This window comes from Podarcis liolepis (genome assembly GCF_965112155.1).
Source record: "Podarcis liolepis genome assembly, chromosome: 10".
Taxonomy (NCBI): Eukaryota; Metazoa; Chordata; class Lepidosauria; order Squamata; family Lacertidae; genus Podarcis; species Podarcis liolepis.
Window position 1 is genome coordinate 58837650 of NC_139562.1, and position 21809 is coordinate 58859458.

Below are 21809 nucleotides of genomic sequence, written 5' to 3' on the forward strand. Positions count from 1 at the left end.
AGAAGTGAGGTTACAGGGAACCAGGCAGAGGGCCTTCTCGGTAGTGGCGCCCGCACTGTGGAACGTCCTCCCATCAGATGTCAAAGAAATAAACAACTGACTGACGTTTAGAAGACATCTGAAGGCACCCTGTTTAGGGAAGCTTTTAATGTTTGATGTATTACAGTATTTTAATATTTTTTTGGAAGCTGCCCAGAGTGACTGGGGAAGCCCAGCCAGATGGGTGGGGTATAAATAAAAAATTATTATTATTATTATTATTATTATTATTATTATTATTATTATTATTATTATTTCACGCAGCCTTTTATTCCAATGAAAACAGGGACTTTGTGCGAGCCTCTCGCTGGAGGCTGGTTCTTTTCAAAAACAACATGACGGTGATATAATATGGCAGAGCAATTCATTTTCATCTGCTGTTCCTCCCCACTTTTACCTCTCTGACTTGTGATATATATTTATGCTGGCACAGCAACGGGGACCCTTGATCTGGACTGGTTTTCTGGACACAGCTGTGGAACCCTCAGGCTGCGGCTGCATCCGACGGAATAAGCTCTTTTCTGCGCGAGGTGCACCACACAACAAATGTGCTAATCTTTAAGGTGGCACGGGGCTCGGTTGTTAAGGCAGGGCCAAGAGAATGCCCGGGTCAGCAAATACAAAACAGAACCCTGCCCTGCATTTGCCTTGCCCGTTTTCCCTGCAGCACGGACATTTCTGAGGTCAAGATGCAAAGGGGTGAGTCTGGGCGTACAGATCAATAGGTAGACTTCATAACTTGTGCCTCGGTCCAGTATATCTGAAGGAGCGTCTCCACCTCCATCGTTCTGCCCGGACACTGAGGTCCAGCGCCGAGGGCCTTCTGGCGGTTCCCTCGCTGCAAGAAGCCAAGTTACAGGGAACCAGGCAGAGGGCCTTCTCGGTAGTGGCACCCGCCCTGTAGAATGCCCTCCTACCAGATGTCAAAGAGAACAACAACTACCAGACTTTTAGAAGACATCTGAAGGCAGCCCTGTTTAGGGAAGCTTTTAATGTTTGATGTATTATAGTATTTTAATATTTTTTTGGGAAGCTGCCCAGAGTGGCTGGGGAAGTCCAACCAGATGGGCGGAGTATAAATAATAAAATTATTATTATTATTATTATTATTATTATTATTATTATTATTATTATTATTATGAAACTAATTCTGTGCAGTTACAAGTGTTGTGTGTCAACAACTCTGCACCTATAATTGATGAATCCATCCTCCCTTCTGACCCAGGCATAGTGCAGCAGAAAGGAAATGCAACTTGATGTAATATCTAAAAACCGGCAAAACACATAGGGCTGTACACAATGACGAAATAGTATGCTTTCTGTCATTGACTGGACCTCTGGGATTTCTTATCTACGCTCCATAATTTATTTATTTTTTTAAAGGTGAGGGCCTCAGCTCACACAGTGTAAATTTGAGGGTTTCCCCCCACATCCATCCATACAGGCGCTATAAATTATATCTTGCTACGTTTAATGAATCAAAAACGTATGTTCCTCTAAAACGGTTAAGTGCTGACTTGCTAACCTCAAAGTACTGCAGGTTTTGTACATCCTGTAGAAATTATAATTTACTTTGCTAGCTGAGGCTGAGGCTTTCAACGCCTTCAAATCATTCCACACTGCAGACTCCAAAATTATGGGTGTTTATACATTTTTCTTCTGATTTGAATCCTTTCAGATCCTAGGCAATACTTAAAACCTTTACTTTCGTTACTGAGTAGACATAAACAGGGAAAACTAGCAAATGGGCTGAGGGTCGTATACTTCACATGATATTTAACTAAAGATTGTTTATTTACAGTACTCTAGCCCAGTGTGGAAAAAGGAGTCACATGCTACCTGCCAAAGCTACATTTGACCATATACATGCCTGTCTGTCTGTCTGTCTATCTATCTATCTATCTATCTATCTATCTATCTATCTACAGTGGTACCTCAGGTTAAGTTCGTCCCGGAGGTCCGTACGTAACCTGAAACTGTACTTAACCTGAAGCACCACTTTAGCTAATGGGGCCTCCTGCTGCCGCCGCACTGCCAGAGCACGATTTCTGTTCTCATCCTGAAGCAAAGTTCTTAACCTGAAGCACTATTTCTGGGTTAGCGGAGTCTGTAACCTGAAGCGTGTGTAACCTGAAGCGTATGTAACCTGAGGTACCACTGTATCTATCTGAAGTAGGGCAGAATGCAACAGTCACAGTACACCATTCCAGTGGACAAGAGTTTTGGACACACTTGTTGGGAATGTAAATATAAAAATATATCTAAATCAATAAAATAAATGAGGAATCCACACTTCCAAATTAAAATTAGATCCTCTGGGTCCCCCCTCTTTCGGACTGGGCAAAATAATAATCCCAAAGATACTGAGAAATGATTTGGTGGCAACTCATATATTAATTGCTATACACTGGGGAAAGGAAATTCCCATCCATGAAGGAATAGGTCTTAGCTGTTTGACACAGGGTGTATATACATAATATCATGTATGATAAAAGGTTATGGGAATGTGCACTAAATGCTCAAAGAGCTGTTTAAGTTCATAAAATACTGAATAACAAATCTCAACATAATAATGCCAGAGCAAAATGAGAAATAATTTTCTATGAATCAATATATCAGATAAACGCTAGAAACTCTTAAACCTAATTTTCTATATCACTCTGTTTTTTTGCGTTAACTTATGGAAATACATAAATTATTTGTGATACAATCTCCTTTCCTGCTTCTTTTGATCAAGTATGTCTCCACTGTCATTTGGCTTTTGTGTTCATTTTTGGAATGGTAGTATTTGTTTTATAATGTTTGGTTCCCTCCCCCCTTTTTTTCTTAAGGTCTGGAATATAACAGCAGCAACAACATCACTGAGCTGGGAGAGAATTCTGGGAAAAGGCTGTCCTTAACAGAGAAACTTGAACACCAAACAGAAAAGCACGCACAACGTCTGCCACGTAGCTGTTTATTTTGAGAAGAGTTTCTTTCCATCACTCAAGAACAAAACGTTGCTTTTCAATCCTGAAACCAGCAAGATTGATATAAAGAAAAAACAAAACCCCACAAGCCAACATGGAGTCGTCGTCCCCCATCAACAATGATCATGTTGCAACATTCTAATTTTTTAACTCCATCTTAAACAGTCAGATACAACCCAGTCTTTGCTCATGTATTTGGCAGCGACCCTCAAAATATTCAGTGGGGCTTATTCCCAAGGAAACATGCATAGGATCACCAGCTACAGGTACACAGCTCTCTTCCTAACATGGAATGCACCCCATTAAAAGAGGACTGTGCTTTTGTTAACATATGAAGCTACTCAGATATACAGCAGTTTGAAGCAACACGCTTGATTCTCAAAATGTTGAATCTTTAGCCTAACTTGCAGGGACTGAGCTGGGTTTTCTAATTCTCGGCAGTCACTTGCGCAACACTGCGTTTATTCGACACCAGCACTGAGGATCCTCTAGCCTAGGGCTCAGCAAACATTTTCAGCAGGACGCCGGTCCACTGTCCCTCAGACCTTGTGGGGGGCCGGACTATATTCTGAAGGGGGGGGGAATGAATTAATTCCTATGCCCCACAAATAACCCAGGGATGCATTTTAAATAAAAAGCACACATTCTACTCATGTAAAAACACCAGGCAGGTCCCACAAATAACCCAGAGATGCATTTTAAATAAAAGGACACATTCTACTCATGTAAAAACACGCTGATTCCCGGACCGTCCGCAGGCCGGATTGAGAAGGCGATTGGGCCGGATCCAGCCCCCGGGCCTTAGTTTGCCTACCCATGCTCTAGCCTGTGGACCATTTCAGACCTGATACCATTTGACCTTCAAGACCGCTTTGGCCCAAGGTACGTCCAGCTAACCCTCCCCTTTATTTACATAATAAATGGCATCAGGTGTGGTGCAGGATTGAGTCATCTGATGCCACCAATGACACCTGGCAGGGGCTCCAAACTTGACCCACGGGAGGTGGCAACCCTGCTCTATATTACCTGTTCTTTGGAACAGTGATGATTTCTCACAATGGTTTGCCCCCGAACTCCCAGTCGTTTGATGGGTCAACACATCTGCTTGTTAACCAGAAGGTTGGTGGGATGAGCCCACCCAGGAATGACTGTGGGCAGGATCCGTGGCAGGGGCTGGGGCAGGGTGAGCCTTGGGTCCCTTCCAACTCTACAATTCTAAGGCTGGTGTGTTGCGTTCAGCTGGGTAGATTCACAAGTCGTGCAGACCCACCTGAGCACAAGAGCCTGCAAACAGGTCCCCCTTCCGCACGGGACATTGGAGACCTCCTGCTAACCTACCAGCGATCTGAAATGGTTGATATTTCTAAAGTATCTGTAGGCTAGGATACCGAAGCGCTTTGACAATAATACAGAACCAGTCCAAAAGCCAAACAATTAAAAACAAACCCAGCAAATTTGGTTCAGTATAGGTCTAAGCAGTTTTTTAAAAAAAATCAAGCTGCATCAAAGAATGATTACTTCACTTGATTCTTCTGATTGTGCAAACTGGCTTCAACCAAGGAGTCTGGATAGCTCAGTTGGTTAGAGTGTGGTGCTGGCAATACCAAGGTTACAGGTTCGATCCCCGTATTTCTGCACTGCAGGCAACAGACTAGATGAACCTTTCCAACTCTAGAATTTGATGATTCTAAGGAGTCGTTGGCCATGATCCTAAGTTGTTCCTCCGATCATGTAAGGGGAGGAGGGGGGGATATTTCTGCCAACTCTCCCTTCCACCTGCAGTCCACTACACCAAATCCTCTACCAGTCTCAAGGGTGACCCAGCCTCCAGGGACTGCAGAGAAAAGGGAAACCATGTCCTGTGTGCACGAACTCTGTTGCATTCATGGAAAGAAAATGAAGACCCAAGCTATTTTGTTTTCATTTAAAGCACGTTTTACAAGCGGACAATCTGCTGGTGTCTTGTGTCAGTTACTTCCACTTTGTCTCTTTTCGGCATCTCCCAGGCCCTGCGGAACAGCTGTCTGGCCTTACAGCCCTTTCAGACAATCCTTTATTCCCTCCCAGAGATGTACAGAAGGGCATCACAGTATGTTTTTGTACGCAAAGGTGTTCTATGCAACACCCTATTGCTTTGAAGCCAGGCCTGTGTGTTTGAATTGCATTGATAAGTTGCAGGCGTGGCTCCGCTCACGCAACAAAGGGGTTTCAGTTATAATTTGGGGAGGAGAAAAATTAGAGTGAGTGACGGCCTGAGAACTTTGACACAAGGGAGCCTTTAAATCAACACGCCAGCTACAAAGCCATCGTAATTCAGCTGGTCGTTTCGAACACACGCACAGCGTTTGGTTTCAAGCAGCTCCCAAGGTGGAAATTACCGTATTTTTTGCTGTAGGCAGAAGGGGGCGCTCACTAAACTGGCAGCAGCCGGTGAGAGCCGATGGTGGCTGGCTAAGCCAACCCGCTCCATTGCCTGGCAGCCATAAGCAACAAGGAACTCCATGCAAGTGAGTTAGCTTGCTGCAGGAGGAACAGTTCCTCCTCTACTGGTCCACTTGATTTCTGTACATGGGAAGGAAAATTGCTTCATAAATAAAGGTAAAGGTAAAGGGACCCCTGACCATTAGGTCCAGTCATGGTCGACTCTGGGGTTGCGGTGCTCATCTCACTTTATTGGCCGAGGGAGCCGGCGTACAGCTTCCGGGTTATGTGGCCAGCATGACTAAGCTGCTTCTGGTGAACCAGAGCAGCGCACGGAAATGCTGTTTACCTTCCCGCTGGAGCGGTACCTATTTATCTACTTGCACTTTGACGTGCTTTCGAACTGCTAGGTTGGCAGGAGCAGGGACTGAGCAACGGGAGCTCAGCTCGTGGTGGGGATTCAAACTGCCGACCTTCTGATCAGCAAGCCCTAGGCTCTGTGGTTTAGACCACAGCGCCACCTGCGTCCCTACATACATAGCTAGCTTGAAAATGCAGGGGTCCGGCAGAGGGGAGGATGCATCACTCCATCTGTCTTCCACTTCCTAGAAGGATCCTTTCCCACTTTAACACTAGCCTGCTATGTGGCTGGCATCCTGTATTTTCATGCTGGCTACAAAATAAACGACTATGCCTTTCTGGCCAGTATGGAGATGCATGATACCATCTTCTTAGCAGTCTGATATTTTTGGAGTGGTGGTGGTACCAGGGGGCAGCAAGCTAATAAGGCTGAATTACTGCCTAGTTGTTATTGGAGCATAGTCACAGGAGGAAGGGCGAAAATAAAGCATGAAAATGCAAGCCATTTGCTCCCTCCAGGCCCACGCAGAGGGGGCCCCAGCCAGGTACACTTGCCCCAGGCCTCGGAGATCTAAGCTGGCCAAGGGGCTCTGCTAGGGACCGGCTGCTTTTTTGTTTGGGTTGAGTACCTTTATTCTAGCAGGACTCCTGCCTGGGGGCCTCTGACAAGCTACACTCGCCCTGCTTTGTATCAAATATTCAAGTCTATGTACGCATAGCGGCTTAAAATGCAGTGAGGTCATTCATCCCTGCTGTCACATTTGCAAATGTACAGACCAGAGAGGGGTTTGGGGCGCTCATTTCCTGGTTTGAGTCCTAGTCGAGGAAGCTGCCGGCATGTGCACAACAGCTATCGGAAGTGGACGCACCTCAGCTTAACCTTGGCTTGTGTTTTCAAATCAGGGGGAAGCTGGTTTGAGGTCCCTGGTGCCAACTCTGTGGGGCCAAGGTTTATTCACCCCCCAAAAAATATCTGTGGGGTCGAGCACGGAGCCAAGAGTGGCATGCCTTCAGTGGCCGGCTCCAGAGCAGCTGCCAGTCACTGAAGCTGCACCCTGTTGGGCTCCGCACTCGACCTCCTCCTGCCGGTGCGATGTCACATGCATGCATGATGTCACAAGCACACTGGGCCCCCTCAATTTTGGGCACAAGTTGGCGCCTCTGCTTGAGGTGATGTGTACACAGCCTCGCTTTCTTCACAAAACAGTAGCCTGGCGTGCATTAAGTCTAAAATCTTCGAAGGCATTCGCAGAGAATGCATATTACCAAAATGGATTCTTTTACCACAAAAACGTCTTCAGCTTTAAAACGTTTATTGACGGGCCTGAGACGCTTGTTCGTCCAGGCGGTTGCCTTCCGTTGCTTGCTCTTCGTTTTGTTTTATGGAGAACGGGCTTCGGTTAACTTGCTCAGCAGAGCTGCCTCTGAATTGCTTCAAGTGTGGAGTTCCTCTCTATTCCTCTTGCAAACAGTTTCATGAGTTGGCAGTGGACCCTGCAAAAGGGAAGAAAAGTGCGGAATAAATGCAGATGTATTAATTGTGAACTAGGCCCGTCATCAGGAGGAGCAAACCCCTTTGCTCTTCCAGGGGAACTGGCTGTTCACAATGGCACCCCAGAGAAAGTCAGAGAAAGTCATGGTTGCCTTGTCATATTGGTGGTGAAGAGCTTGCATTCCCAAGATGAGAGGCAGGGAATAAATGACCAGGGCTGTTGTGGATTTTTTTCAGAGATATTTAATTATGTTACTTAAAATGTGGCATTATTATGGTTGCTATTATTAGTACAGTTGTACTCGAACGCCTTGTGACTTGAACATTTTGGCTCCCAAACTCCACAAAGCTGGAAGTGAGCGTTCCAGTTTGCAAACATTTTTTGGAAGTCTAATGTCCGACACGGCTTCCGATTGAATGCAGGAAGGTGCTGCAGCAAATAGGAAACTGTGCCTTGGTTTTCAAATGTTTTCAGAAGTCAAACGGACTTCTGGAAATAATTCTGTTTAAGAACCAAGGTACGACTCGAGTGAGTATTGTTCAGTTTGGAATGTGGAATATTGCATTACATTTCCCTTTTGGTTGGGAATTACAAACCGCTTACAGATTTCTGCAGAACTATGAAAGAAAAGAAAACATTTTGGCCACGGTCCAGCCAAATTTGGGGTCAGTTCCCACAAACATACGTCAGGACTCATTAACTGAACATCCACTCGACTAGTCTTTATATTCCTCAAGACAAAGGGCCAAATTATGTGTGATGCTAAACATGCAGCGAGGGGTTGCATGTACCATTTTGAAACTGTAAAAGCAGCTGCTGGGTCCTCTGAATTAGGATAAAGACTGTGAGAAGTGGGCTTTAACTTCCTCCTCCCTCACTGAGGTGCCAATGAACTGTAACTCTGCCTTCCTACTGCAATGCGCTCTACGTGGGGCTACCTTTGAAGGTGACACAGAAACTACAACTAATCCAGAATGCAGCAGCTGGACTGGTGACTGGGGGCGGCCGCCGAGACCATATAACACCGGTCTTGAAAGACCTACATTGACTCCCAGTATGTTTCCGAGCACAATTCAAAGTGTTGGTGTTGGCCTTTAAAGCCCTAAACGGCCTCGGTTCAGTATACCTGAAGGAGCGTCACCACCCCCATCGTTCTGCCCAGACACTGCGGTCCAGCACCATGGGCCATTGCGAGAAGCAAAGCTACAGGGAACCAGGCAGAGGGCCTTCTCGGTAGTGGTGCCCGCTCTGTGGAACGCCCTCCCATCAGATGTCAAAGAGATAAACAACTACCTGACATTCAGAAGACATCTTAAGGCAGCCCTGTTCAGGGAAGTTTTTAATGTGTGACATTTTAGCGTATTTTTGGTCTCTGTAGAAGCCGCCCTGAGTGGCTGGGGAAACCCAGCCAGATGGGCGGGGTACAAATAAATTTATTATTATTATTATTATTATTATTATTATTATTATTATTATTATTATTATTATTATTATTATTCCCCCCAACACAGGAAGTTGCTATTCAGCACAGAGGCAGGTCTGAAAATTCAAGCATGTTATGACCTCTCATTTTCAAGACTTCCCATGTACAGCTTTGTGTGTGCGCCAAATAACAGATTTTTATCTGCTGTGGAGACCATTTTTTTGCAGTTCCCATCAATTAAGGAACAAGTGAAACTGTTGCATCTTTAAAAGCACAGATCCTTTTTTCCCCAGAAAGGAAGATACTCACATGACTTCAATTGTTGAACAATCCAGCGTCTCTCCGTCGCAGTTCCAGGTGCTGCTAGCAGGAAGGCAACAGCAAGCAGGGTGGTCTCTGCAGAAATGGCCAAAGCGATTCTTCTGCGTTTTCTTGGCATCACAGTCACCGTCCTCTAAATGTTTCGATGTGAACTGAAACTTCTTGATCCGATAAACCTCCACAAAGCTGAAGTCAAACTGCAGAGAAGGGAGAAGAGGCAATCTGTTGCGTTTGTTGATTCAAAACTCAGCAAACCGCTTCTGTTAGTTCAAAGCAAGCCAGAGTTTTTGTATTCCAATTCAGTTAGTTAATTCAGCAATTTCTTTCCCTCTTTGTTTTTATCTTAATCCTTTAACTTAATATATTATAACTTTGGATTCTCACCTGTTAATAATCCATTTTTACATACACCTTTATAACATTGCTGCTTAAACCACTTAACTTCATTCTGACATCATTCTAACATTCATTAATTTTGCAATATTTCTGTAAATAATCTTTAAATTTCTTCCAATCTTCTTCCACCGACTCTTCTCCCTGGTCTCGGATTCTTCCAGTCATTTCCGCCAATTCCATATAGTCCATCAGAGTTCAGTATAAAGAAAGGTGCAGGTCATGGATTTCAAATGGCTTCGGCACATCTAAATTGTGACAATTCTGCTCATACCCTTTTGTGCAACCCGGACACTGAGGTCCAGCTCCGAAGGCCTTCTGGCAGTTCCCTCACTGCGAGAAGTGAGGTTACAGGGAACTAGGCAGAGGGCCTTCTCGGTAGTGGCACCTGCACTGTGGAACGCCCTCCCATCAGATGTCAAGGAAATAAGCAGCTATCTGGCTTTTAGAAGACATCTGAAGGCAGCCCTGTTTAGGGAAGTTTTGAATGACTGATCTTTTAATCTATTTTTAATCTTTTGTTGGAAGCCACCCAGAGTGGCTGGGGAAACCCAGCCAGATGGGTGGGGTAGAAATAAATTGTTGTTGTTGTTGTTGTTGTTGTTGTTGTTGTTGTTGTTGTTGTTATTATTATTATTATTATTATTATTATTATTATTATTATTATCCTTCAGTGTTCACCTGGGCCACGTTGAACCAGCTGGATGTCAACAATGGTGGGTGGCTAGCCATTTACAAACAAACTTGGATCTGGGTCCTCCTTTAAAAATCCCGTAAGGCAGGTCAGAATTATTCCCATTTTACAGGTGGAAAACTGAGTGTGAAATACTGAGACTTGCCCACATTATCCAGGAAAGAGAGTGACCCTCTGCAAAGTAAATGGAATGCACATTACAAAATGTATGGCCGTCCCTAGAATGGCGTTTGAGTGGCTCCTATGACAAGCTCAGGAAGAGGCACTGTCAACTTTTATTCCTTGATATTCAATAGATGCACCTTCGCCCATTCTTAACTATAATGTAGGAAATGAATCAAATCTATTCATAACAAAATATTCATATACCACCATTTATTTTAAAAGAATATCAGGATTGTATGTAAAAACCATACAATTAGAAAGAAAACCATATGGAAAAGTTAACATCGGAAATCAGCAAACTATGGTGGCAAGATGTGTTCTTAATTGTGACTGATGGAATAGAAACATTTTCAGCATGGTGAGATGCTAGGCAGGTTGAGATAACATTTTTTCAAAGCTTGCTCCTGATCTGCTATCCTCACTGCCAAACCAAATATGACCTACCTACTCTGAGAAGGATTTGAGGGGATCTTTAGGGAAGCTTTGAATGTTTGATGTATTACAGTATTTTAATATTTTGTTGGAAGCCGCCCAGAGTGGCTGGGGAAGCCCCCAGATGGGCAGGGTATACCGTATTTTTCGCCCTATAGGACGCACTTTTCCCCCTCCAAAAAATGAAGGGGAAATCTGGGTGCGTCCTATGGGGCGAATGCAGGCTTTTGCTGAAGCTTGGAGAGCGAGAGGGGTCGGTGCGCACCGACACCTCTCGCCCTCCAGGCTTCAGGAAGACATCCGCAGCGTGGGGAGTCTTGCAGGAGTTCCCCGCAGGGCTCCCCACGCTGCGGATAGCAGCCTGCCGCCTGGCGGGCGGGGCGCCCTGAAGCAGAGCGCCCCCCGCGCCAGGCAGACATCCGCAGTGTGGGGAGCCTTGCAGGAGTTCCTCGCAGGGCTCCCCACACTGCAGATAGCAGCCTGGCACCCGACGGGCGGGGCGCCCTGAAGCAGAGCGCCCCCCCCCCCGCGCGCCAGGCAGACATCCGCAGCGTGGGGAGCCTTGCAGGAGTTCCTCGCAGGGCTCCCCACGCTGTGGATAGCAGCCTGCCGCCCGGCGGGCGGGGCGCCCTGAAGCAGAGCGCCCCCCGTGCCAGGCAGACTTCCGCAGCGTGGGGAGCTTTGCAGGAGTTCCTCGCAGGGCTCCCCATGCTGCGGATAGCAGCCTGCTGCCCAGCGGGCAGGGCTCCCTGAAGCAGCACGCCCCTCGCGCCAGGCAGACATGGGCCAGCCCCACAAGCTTGGGGGACAGCAGGGAGGCGCAGCGCCGCCATCCCGCTGTTCCTCGACCTGGTTCGGTTTCCTTTATTTCCCCCCCAAAAAACTAGGTGCGTCCTATGGGACGGAGCGTCCGATGGGACGAAAAATACGGTAAATAATAAATTATTATTATATTATTATTATTATTCCTCCCATCTGGCATTCTCTTCTCCAAGTTTCTAACCCAGCTTTGGACCTGGCGGTGGGGCAGGAACATATCACCTCCTTTCCTGCAGTCCTGGAGCTGCCTTTAGAAAGTTAAAAAGGGATGTTGCTGCCACCCACTTCGTGGTGAAAGTTGCGGTTGCGCCGCTGGTGGGGATGTTGTGCCCCCACTTCCACACTGCCCATCTCCGAAATGCAGTCTGCTGCTTTCCCCCGCTAGGAATGAATGGCAGCTGCTCACTTATGTTCCATGAGAACTGTGTATTTGGGGACGCCACTGGATCAGGTACCAGGGGGAAAACAATGCTGTCCAGGGTTGTGAAGACTGCAGAGAGAATAATTGGGTGCACTCTTCCCACCTTGGATCAAATCTATGCTTCCAGGTGCCATAAGAAAGCTGCAGAGATAGTGCAGGATAGTGCGCACCCCGGAAATGATCTCTTTCAGCTTCTGCCTTCTGGAAGAAGGTACAGGGTTATAAAGACTAAGACTAGCCGTCTGAGAAACAGTTTCTACCCAAATGCAATTCTGGTTCTAAACACAGTATAAGGAGTCTCTATGGGAGTATATTGTATTTTAAAATGGGGTTTCAGAGTTTTTAGGGGTTTTTGAATGTCTTATGTAGATCTTTTCATTATTCTGTATGGGACAATGACAATAAAGATATCGTATTGTATCGTAACTTGATCCCTACCCTTGGTGATCTCTGCCACTGAGGATCAGGTCTGTGTCTATCTGTGGAGACTGCGCGCAGGAACTTTGCAGGGCTTAGTTTATTGTTTCATACAAATATTGCTCCATAGATTGTAAATGCTGTAAGGTAAAAGGTAAAGGACCCCTGGACAGTTAGGTCCAGTTAAAGGGATTATGGGGTTGTGTCGTTCATCTCGCTTTCAGGCCGAGGGAGCCGGCGTTCGTCGGCAGAGAGTTTTCTGGGTGATGTGGCCAGCATGACTAAACATCCTCTGGTGCAACGGGACACCGTGACGGAAACCAGAGCGCATGGAAACACCATTTACCTTCCCACCACCTATTTATCTGCTCGCACTGGTGTGCTTTCAAACTGATAGGTTGGCAGGAGCTGGGACAGAGCAACGGGAGCTCACTCCATCACGGGGATTCAAACTGCCGACCTTCTGATTGGCAAGCCCAAGAGGCTCAGTGGTTTAGACCACAGTGCCACCCATGTCCCTATAAATGCTGTATTGGTTTGTGAATCATATATGACTTTTGCTGCAATTGGGATGATCAGCTTATATTTTTTAGTTGCTGCTTTGTTAATAGTGTTTTATATATTGTTTTTCTGGTGAATTGTTGATTGCTCTATATGATTTATACAGCGTTTGTGATGTTTGGGAAGATAAAACAGTGTTTCCATGTGCTCTGGCTTCCATCACGGTGTCCCATTGCACCAGAAGCGGTTTAGTCATGCTGGTCACATGACCCGGAAAATCTGGCTGCAGACAAACGCCGGAACCCTTGGCCTGAAAGTGAGATGAGCGCCACAGCCCCGTAGTCAAATTCAGTGGACTTAACCATCCAGGAATTCTTTACCTTTACCTGTGATTTTCTGTTATTGTTATCTGTTCTCTGTAAACCGCTTTGGGATTCACTTGAACGAAAAGCAGTGTAAAAATATAATATATCAAATAAAAATCAAATCAATAGACCCATCCCTTCAATTGTACAGCTCTGGGTGGGGGTGGGGGGTGGAGTTCTGTTTATTGGAGCCTGATGGAACGCTGGGTGCTGAAATCATTATTTATAGAGTGCCATAAATGGTTGTGGCACTTTGCACTTTGCAGATTTACGCTAAGTAAAACAAGAAAAGGCTCCTGCCCCAAGGAGTATATATCATACAGTGGTGCCTCGCAAGACGAAATTAATTCGTTCCGCAAGTTTTTTCTTCTTGCGAGTTTTTCGTCTTGCGAAGCACGGTTTCCTATGGAGACCGTCCGGGGACAGAGGGGAAGCGCCGCTCACCTTCCCCTCTGTCCCCGGACCTGTTTTAAAGCAAGGGAAGGGGCAGCGGGGAGAATCGCTTCTCCCCGTTGCCGCCCCTTGGTTCAAAAGGGGTCCGGGGACAGCGGGGAAGACGCGCTGCGCTTCCCCGCTATCCCCGGAGCTTGTGGGGCAAGCTTCGTTTTGCGAAGCAAGCCCATAGGGAAATGCGTCTTGCGAAGCGGCTAAGAAAACAAAAAACTCCTTCGTCTAGCGAGTTTTTCGTCTTCCGAGGCATTCGTCTTGCGGGGTACCACTGTACATAAAGTACAGAGCAATGGAGAAACAAACAACTGCCTTGTTTGTAAGTAGCTGTCTTCCTTCGATGTTATTAACCAGTTTTGAATTTGGCCTTTTAAAAAGAGGAAACATAATAGTAATTTTTTTGGGGGGGTGGTGGATTCTGAAACTCATTTGTCGGCTGTAGGGGGCTGGAAGGTAGTTCAATATGCATCAGTGCAAGCAGAGAAGAACTGTCAGAGCTGGGAGGCTGCAGCAAACATGTACTATCCAGACAGGGATCTGAGCCAAGATAGGCGAGCCAAGCAGGTGGGCAGTCAAGCTGGTCAGGAAACTCAAGCGCCTGATCCTGAGAAATGAGCAGCTCGGGCCAGATGCTGGACTTCTGACTCCCATCGACTCCAGCTAGCATGGCCAAGAATCCGACAACATACAAAGGACCACAATGTCCTCACCGCTGCTGTGAAGAGCCAGGTAGGACCTGTGACCCCTTTGGCCGCTTGCTTCTTGCTGGGAAAGATAGTGGAAATCTGGCCAGCTCTCTCCTCTGGCCAGCTTCTGCAATAGCGCGGACAGTATCAATAAAGCACTTGGCTCCCCCAGTCACTACTTTTGAGATTCCTAACACATTACAAGAACTTCCACCTGCCAAACTTTCCCCCTTGCCAGAGACCAATTAGCAGCGCAGAAATCCAATTCAAGCGAGCAGCTGGCAACTCCACTTTTGCCGGAAAGGGTTTTAACGCCATAGCCAATCCAAATCCTTGGTGTTTCTCCTCCCTCTCCCCCACCTCCCCCCAAAAAAAACCACTGGTAGGCTGCTATTGGAGCTTCTTTCAAATTATGCCCAATCTACATTTGTGGAGCACAGATCGGCATTAAACATCACCCCATGTTTCAGCCCTTTCAATCCGCCACAGCAGATACACACCTGGTCATCCCGGTTCGTGTGCCTGATGAGATACCTTAGGAAATTGAATCGGGAGCATTTGCGAACCAGAATGAGGTCTGCAGAGCCGTCTGCCAAGTGAGCAGCTGGGGCAAGGCCTTTCGGGCTCCGTGGGCAGGCGCAACTGATATTTGCGGTGTTGATGGCCAGAAACTTTCCTCTGATGACCTTCCATTCTCCTTTGTCATCCCCTTAAAAACACAAACATTTAGCACAGAGACAGTGGGATGGGAGCCACAAACATGACGATTTGGCCACGATTTGGATTTCTAAAGGTGTCTTACGGCATTGCCGGTTCTCTTACGTGTGCAATAATAAACCATGGCACAAATTTATGACACGTTCTTTCGTTAGCAAGCTATCCAAGTTAAAATCACTGCACATTTTCAAATACCGGTTGTCCACAAGGCCAACTGGCTGTGCATATTTGTCCTTTGGAAAAGGGCTTCAAACTAACTGGCAAGTGAGGTCAGACAGGAGACAGTGTGTTGACTTGTATCTTCGAGAAGGTTTGGATGTGCAGGAATCAGAATGCTTTTTATAGCTCTTTTATAGCTGTTGGCACCTGATTCGCTCTCGTTACCTAGAGACTGAATTGCTCTAGAAGAAAAGTTATGGGGCCAGAGGCAAGAGAAGGCAGAGCAATAAGTGTTTCTGCATTGTAAAAAAAAGAGGGGGGGGCAACTCTACTTGAAAATAGAAGGTACTGCCAAAGTCAGTTTTATGATGCTAGAGCAACAGGGGTTATGGGTAACCTCTTCTAGTATGTCTGTGGCTGTACTTTAAAATGGACATGTTGGGTTGCATCCAGACTAAGCTGGATGTCTTGGTAATGGACTGGATGAGAGCCAGAAAACTGAAGCTCAATCCAGATAAGACAGAGGCACTGTTAGTGGGCGATTCCCCAGCCTGGATGGATGGGAGATTGCCTGTTCTTGATGAGGTCACAGTTCCTCTGAAGGTTTGTAGCTTGGGGGTGCTCCTGGATCCCTTGCTGTCGCTCGAGGCTCAGTGGCCCAGAGTGCCTTCCATCAGCTTCAGCTGGTGGCCCAGCTACGCCCCTATCTAGACAGGGATAGCCTAACTACTGTTGCCTATGCTCTGGGAACCTCAAGGTTAGATTACTGCAACGCGTTATACGTAGGGCTGCCTCTGAAGATGGTTCAGAAACTTCAGCTGGTGCAGAATTCAGTGGCCAGGATGCTCACTGGAGCAAGATAGTTTGAGCCTGTTATACTGATCCTGATCCGACTGCACTGGCTACCAATTAGTTTCCGGGCCTAATTCAAAGTGCTGGTTTTGACCTATAAGGCCTTAAACGGCTCAGGACCGTAATACCCCAAGGACCACCTCTTCCAATATGAACCTACCCAGACCCTGAGATCACCTTCTGAGGCCCTCCTTCGTGTGCCTCCTCCTTGAGAGGTCCGTAGGGTGGCACCACGAGAACAGGGCCTTCTCTGCTGTGGCTCCCCGTCTGTGGAATGCTCTCCCCTGGGAGATTCACCTGGCGCCTTCATGAAACACCTTTAGGCACCAGGCAAAAACGTTCCTTTTTAGCCAGGCCTTTTGTTGACTTGATTGACATCCTATGCCTTTTAAAAATGTGGCTCTTTTTTGGGTGTGTGTTATTGGGTTGTTGATTTTATTTTGATTATATATATTGTGGTTTTTATGTTGATCTTATCTGTGAACCGCCCTGAGACCTCTGGGTATAGGGCAGTATGTAAATTCAATAAACAATCAATCAATCAATCAATCAATCCCCCTCCCCTTTTATGAAGATCACCTGCTCTGAGACCCCACAGCTAATTCTCCCCTGGCCTCCTCGCTGGCCCAAGTAGGACCAATTAGGCCAGCTAGCCTTGGGGATTATCTAATTGATTTTTGAATTTTATTGTTATTCATGTTTTTATACTGTATTTTATGCTGCTTTTATAATTAAGTTTTTAAAAGTGTTTTAAATTTGTTGTAAGCCGCCCTGAGCCCTGTTTTTGAACTGGGAAGGGCGGGGTATAAATAATAATAATCTGCAATTTGGTCCTATAAAAACCAATGGAGCAAGTTAGTCATGACTTCAGCCCTTGATTTCAATAGGAGCTCTGTTCAAACAACTACAACTGGCGTCCTAGGTATGTCTGCTCAGAAGCAAGTCCAACCCATTCTAAGTTGGACACTTCAGTGGAGCAAACAGGAAGAAAGAAAAGCACTCACATATGAAATGCAGATTTTGTTTGCAGGGCCCTGTAGCTTCCATCACATCCCTCATCATTCATACCGAATGATCCATAAATGATGACAAGCAAAAAAGCATCACTTTGAAGAAAGCTTACCTGGTCTGAAACCCATGTGAGTCTCTTCTGGGCTTCTGGTTTAATTCAGTTTCTCTAATCATCCAAATTTGCCCTTGCATTTGTTGCTACATCACCCGGTGCATTAAGAGGCCAAATGAACAAATCTGCTAACCATCCGGGTCTGGTCTTCCATATAGTATAAAATTACCTTTAATCTCTCCCCCATTCTTCTTCTGCTCTATCTCCAGCTGTTGTTTACTCTGCTTGCAAATGTGGCACCTGGAGAAGAAGAGTGAGCCTTGTTTTTTCCCCTCTGCAGTCTGAACCGGGCATTAATGTTTCATCCGTTTAGCCAGATTGTCTGCAGTATGTCAGGCTGTGTTGTAAGCAACATTTTATATGTCATTTAAATGAGAAGCAAGCTAACCTCTGGAGCAGCCTTTGGGAATTCTGTACCAGAGTCATCTTGAGTTCTGAAGCCACATTTTCCAAATATTTGAGATTTTGTTTGGAGACAAACAATGAAATTGATTGCCTCCCTTTGGAATACAGTGGTGCCTCGGGTTACAGACGTTTCAGGTTACAGATGCTTCAGGTTACAGACTCCGCCAACCCAGAAACAGTACCTCAGGTTAAGAACTTTGCTTCAGGATGAGAACAGAAATTGTGTGGCGGCAGCGGGAGGCCCCATTAGCTAAAGTGCTGCTTCAGGTTAAGAACAGTTTCAGGTTAAGAACGGACCTCCAGAACGAATTAAGTTCTTAACCCAAGGTACCACTGTAGTTGTCGCATGCTTCAAAATTTCTAGCTGAAGCCCTGCAGTGCTATAATGGATGTCTATCTTTTTTCTTAATGGTTCTTTAAACAAAAAACAAAAAAAAAAACCGAAATAATTGGCAGCCAAAGCATTGCAGGTTCTGAAGAGTTAGAGAAAGCTGTTGACTCTTGTTACTGCTTTTTTCTTGTTGACTTTCACAGTGAACCAACACAGAAAACGATCGGTTGTGCTAGAGCAGGGGTCAGCAACGTGCGGCCTATGGGCCAGATGCGGCCCACAAAGACCGTTTTACTGGCCTACGAGCCGTCCCTGGATTGAGTTACCCACTCGGCGAGTCCCCTGCATGCTGGGCTAAACCGGCACAGCACGGCGCAGGGACTCGCTGAGCAGCGCCGGAAATCACTGTTAGGATTTTTATCTCACCAGCTGCTCAGCAAGCAGCACTATGGTTGTTTATATCATGTGAGTGTCTGAGAGCGTGAGACAGGAAGTCTCAGTACTGTTGGGTACTGCTAGTTTGGATTGGATTGGATTTGTTATCCGGCTTTATCACTACCCTAAGGAGTCTCAAAGCGGCTAACAATCTCGTTTCCCTTCCTCCCCCACAACAAACACTCTGTGAGGTGAGTGGGGCTGAGAGACTTCAAAGAAGTGTGACCAGCCCAAGGTCACCCAGCAGCTGTATGTGGAGGAGCGGAGACGCGAACCCGGTTCACCAGATTATGAGTCCACTGCTCTTAACCACTACACCACGCTGGTTCTCTCACGCTGGCTAGAGAAGTTACTTTCACTTCTGTGTGAGATGCTGTTTCTGTACTGCTGCTGAGAGAGAGCAGACATGCTGGTGGGTTCTCTGTATATATGGACTGTAAATAAAGCAGTTTATAGCTACTGGTTGTCTTTTTCTTCTGCAATGAGATGCCAGAAGACGAGCGTGCTCCTCTCAAGAGGGAGGGGTCGCTTATCACTGGTCTCTCTGGACTGAGGAAGATTTACAGCCAGAGAGTGACCACCGGAGAGAGGCCCTGGTGTCTTGGGAAGGAGGTGGCCTTCCCGGGCGTTTTTCCAACAATCACATCTGTGCATGCGCAGATACCAGAAATTGCGTGTACGCATGTCCAGACGCCGGAAATCGCTTCTGCGCAGAAGCAATTTCCGGAGCTGCATTGCTCCAGTCTAGCCCATGTACAATCTTTGTGGCCGTAATCCGGCCCATGGCAGGTAAACCTTGCCGACCCCTGTGCTAGAGGGGCAATTGGATGACCTCAGGGTGTCCCAACCGTGCCTGAGGTCCGCTAGTGTGGAGCACCCCAATGTCCCTGCTCCTACTGTGGGCAGGGGCTGCTGCCTGCAGTAGCCTGCAAAAATAAAACACCTCCCAACAGGGGGTTTCGAAGAGAAAAGGTGGAGCTGGGGCGGCAAGAGATATTCGGGATCCTGAGCGAGCTCTGCTACCATCATGTGGCAGCAATGATCCCAGGCATCTTTGCTGCAGGCGCAGGCATAGCAAAAGGACATATTTTTTCCCCTCCACCTTCTGCTCTAGCTGGTGTGAGCATCAACGTTGTGTATGCAATCACGGGTTGGAGGGAGGTCGCAGCTCAGAGGCAGATGAGGGGGAAAGCTGGGAAATCATGGGAGAGCCAGAGCAACACCCAGCTGACACAGTGTCATTAGAAAACATTCCAGACCCTTCATCTCCCAGAACCTGGCGAGCCTTAAAAGTAGGAGAGCAAAGAGCTCAAAGGCAGAGGGCACGTAGCAGCACTCGTAGAAGTGATGAATGAGGAAGTGGGAGAGGTGGAGATTCACTCGGGACAACATCATTATCCAAGAGGCTGAGTTCTATAGCCTCTCTCTGTAAAGAATGAAATTAAAAAGGATGGTAAGAAACCTTTCCTTGTCTTTATACCTTGGTTCTCAAACGCCTTGGTTCTCAAACTTGGAACCCAAACACTGCAAACTTGGAAGTAAGTGTTCCAGTTTGTGAATTTCTTTCAGAAGCCAAACGTGCTCCGTTTTGAAAGTTACACTTCCGATTTGAGTGCCACACTTCTGTTTTGAGTGTTACACTGAGATCTGTCTGTTTTTGCTATTTATTTTGCGTTTTTGTTTTTCTGACTGTGTGGAACCCAGTTCAGCTACTGACTGATTGATTGCGTGACTGAGGTATATTGTTTATTGCTTTCATTTTATGGATCAATGGTCTTGTTAAGATACAGTGGTGCCCCGCAAGACGAATGCCTCGCGAGACGAAAAACTCACAAGACGAAAGGTTTTTTCGTTTTCGAGCTGCTTCGCAAGACGAATTTCCCTATGGGATTGCTTCACAAAACGAAGCTTGCCCCCGCACCCCGGACCTCTTTTGAAGCAAGGGGCGGCGGGGAGAAGATTGCTTCTCCCCGTTGCCAGCCCCGCAATCTCCGGGGACAGAGGGGAAGGCGCGCGTGTGCCTTCCCTTCTCTCCCCGGACCCCTTTTGAACCAAGGGGCGGCAACGGGGAGAAGCAATTCTCCCCGCTGCCCCTTCCCTTGCTTTAAAACAGGTCCGGGGACAGAGGGGAAGGCCCGCGGCGCTTCCCCTCTGTCCCAGGAGTCTCCATAGGAACGCATTGATTCATTTTCAATGCATTCCTATGGGAAACCGTGCTTCGCAAGACGAAAAACTCGCAAAAAGAAAAAACTTGCGGAACGAATTAATTTCGTCTTGCGAGGCACCACTGTAGTAAAATTTATGTTAAATTGCTGTTTTGGGGCTTGTTTTTAACAGATTAACCCATTTTGCATTACTTCCTATGGCAAAGTGCGCCTTGGTTTTGGAATGCTTTGATTTTGGAACAGACTTCCGGAACGGATGAAGTTTGAGAACCAAGGTACCACTGTACTTTCTTGGGCAACCAGCTGGGAGCTGCTGGGAGCATCCTGACAACTCAGTGCAGTGACCTGGGAGCCAGATGTGTTAAAAACAACGACACCCGAATGCAATATAGTTTAGCCTACCCACTTCTGCAGTGCTTCTTATCTCTTGGAGACCCCACGGCGTGTGATGCTGGTAGAAGGGATATTGTTCCCTCGTAGTAATGATGAGAGAGAAAGGTCTTGAAACCTGGGGGGGTGAGGAGAATTAAGAAACGACGATGTCTTATAAACCAACACAAATTATTTCTGTCCATTCTGCTAATTCTCTTGCAGAAGTGCATGGAGACACTCGCTCTGCCATCTTCTTATTGATTTTTTTGACATCCCAAGCTTGTTGCTTCCTTCTCCCACCGTTCGGCTCATATGCAGTTCTATATTTAAGCATTAGCCTGGCAGCTTCAGTAGGAGATGGCACCGCATGCAGTGGTTGGCAGAGGAAGGGTCTGGCGCCTTCTGTCTCCCATGTGGTGGGAGCCCCCGTGCCCATAAGTGGGCTGCTAACAGACGGATGAACCCCTCTGCCTTTCCTTTGCCAGCCCTCAGGAAGCCCGTAAACATTTTTGCAGACTGGTAACATTCACAGCCTTCTTATAGCAAGGCTGGCTCAGTAATGGTTGTCCTTAGAGAAAAATACTGGTTTTATTGGCAACTTGGTTCTCTGCAGGTTCATACAGAAGGACAAAATATGAAAGGTTACCTGAGAGGTCGTATCTGACGGGTCCCATCCAGCGTTTCCCCTCGCTGTCTTTTAATATATCGCCGTAAAAACCATACCCCAAGAGGGAGACAAAGTATTTCAGTAACGTGTCGTGGTGATGCACTGAAGAGACATCGAGAGGCTGAGTGTCTCCTGTCGACAAGAGACAATTCAGATTATAAGGGAGGCTGCAATTGCATCAGCCTGAAAGTCCAGCATTGAGGCAAAAGGTAAAAGA

At 46.7% G+C, this 21809-nt stretch overlaps 1 protein-coding gene across 1 annotated transcript in view; it reads right to left on the reverse strand.

The window, feature by feature from the left end:
* Positions 1–7085: 7085 nt before the first annotated feature.
* Positions 7086–21809, reverse strand: part of CERK (ceramide kinase) — a 52681-nt gene continuing 37957 nt past the window's right edge. The window contains exons 8-13 of the mRNA XM_083463595.1: positions 21572–21724; positions 20956–21061; positions 17387–17457; positions 14867–15075; positions 9015–9223; positions 7086–7283 (exon numbers count right to left, since the gene is read on the reverse strand). Coding sequence (XP_083319721.1) covers positions 7199–7283; positions 9015–9223; positions 14867–15075; positions 17387–17457; positions 20956–21061; positions 21572–21724 — 833 coding nt within the window. The 3' untranslated portion in view covers positions 7086–7198. The remainder of the gene's footprint in view (positions 7284–9014; positions 9224–14866; positions 15076–17386; positions 17458–20955; positions 21062–21571; positions 21725–21809) is intronic.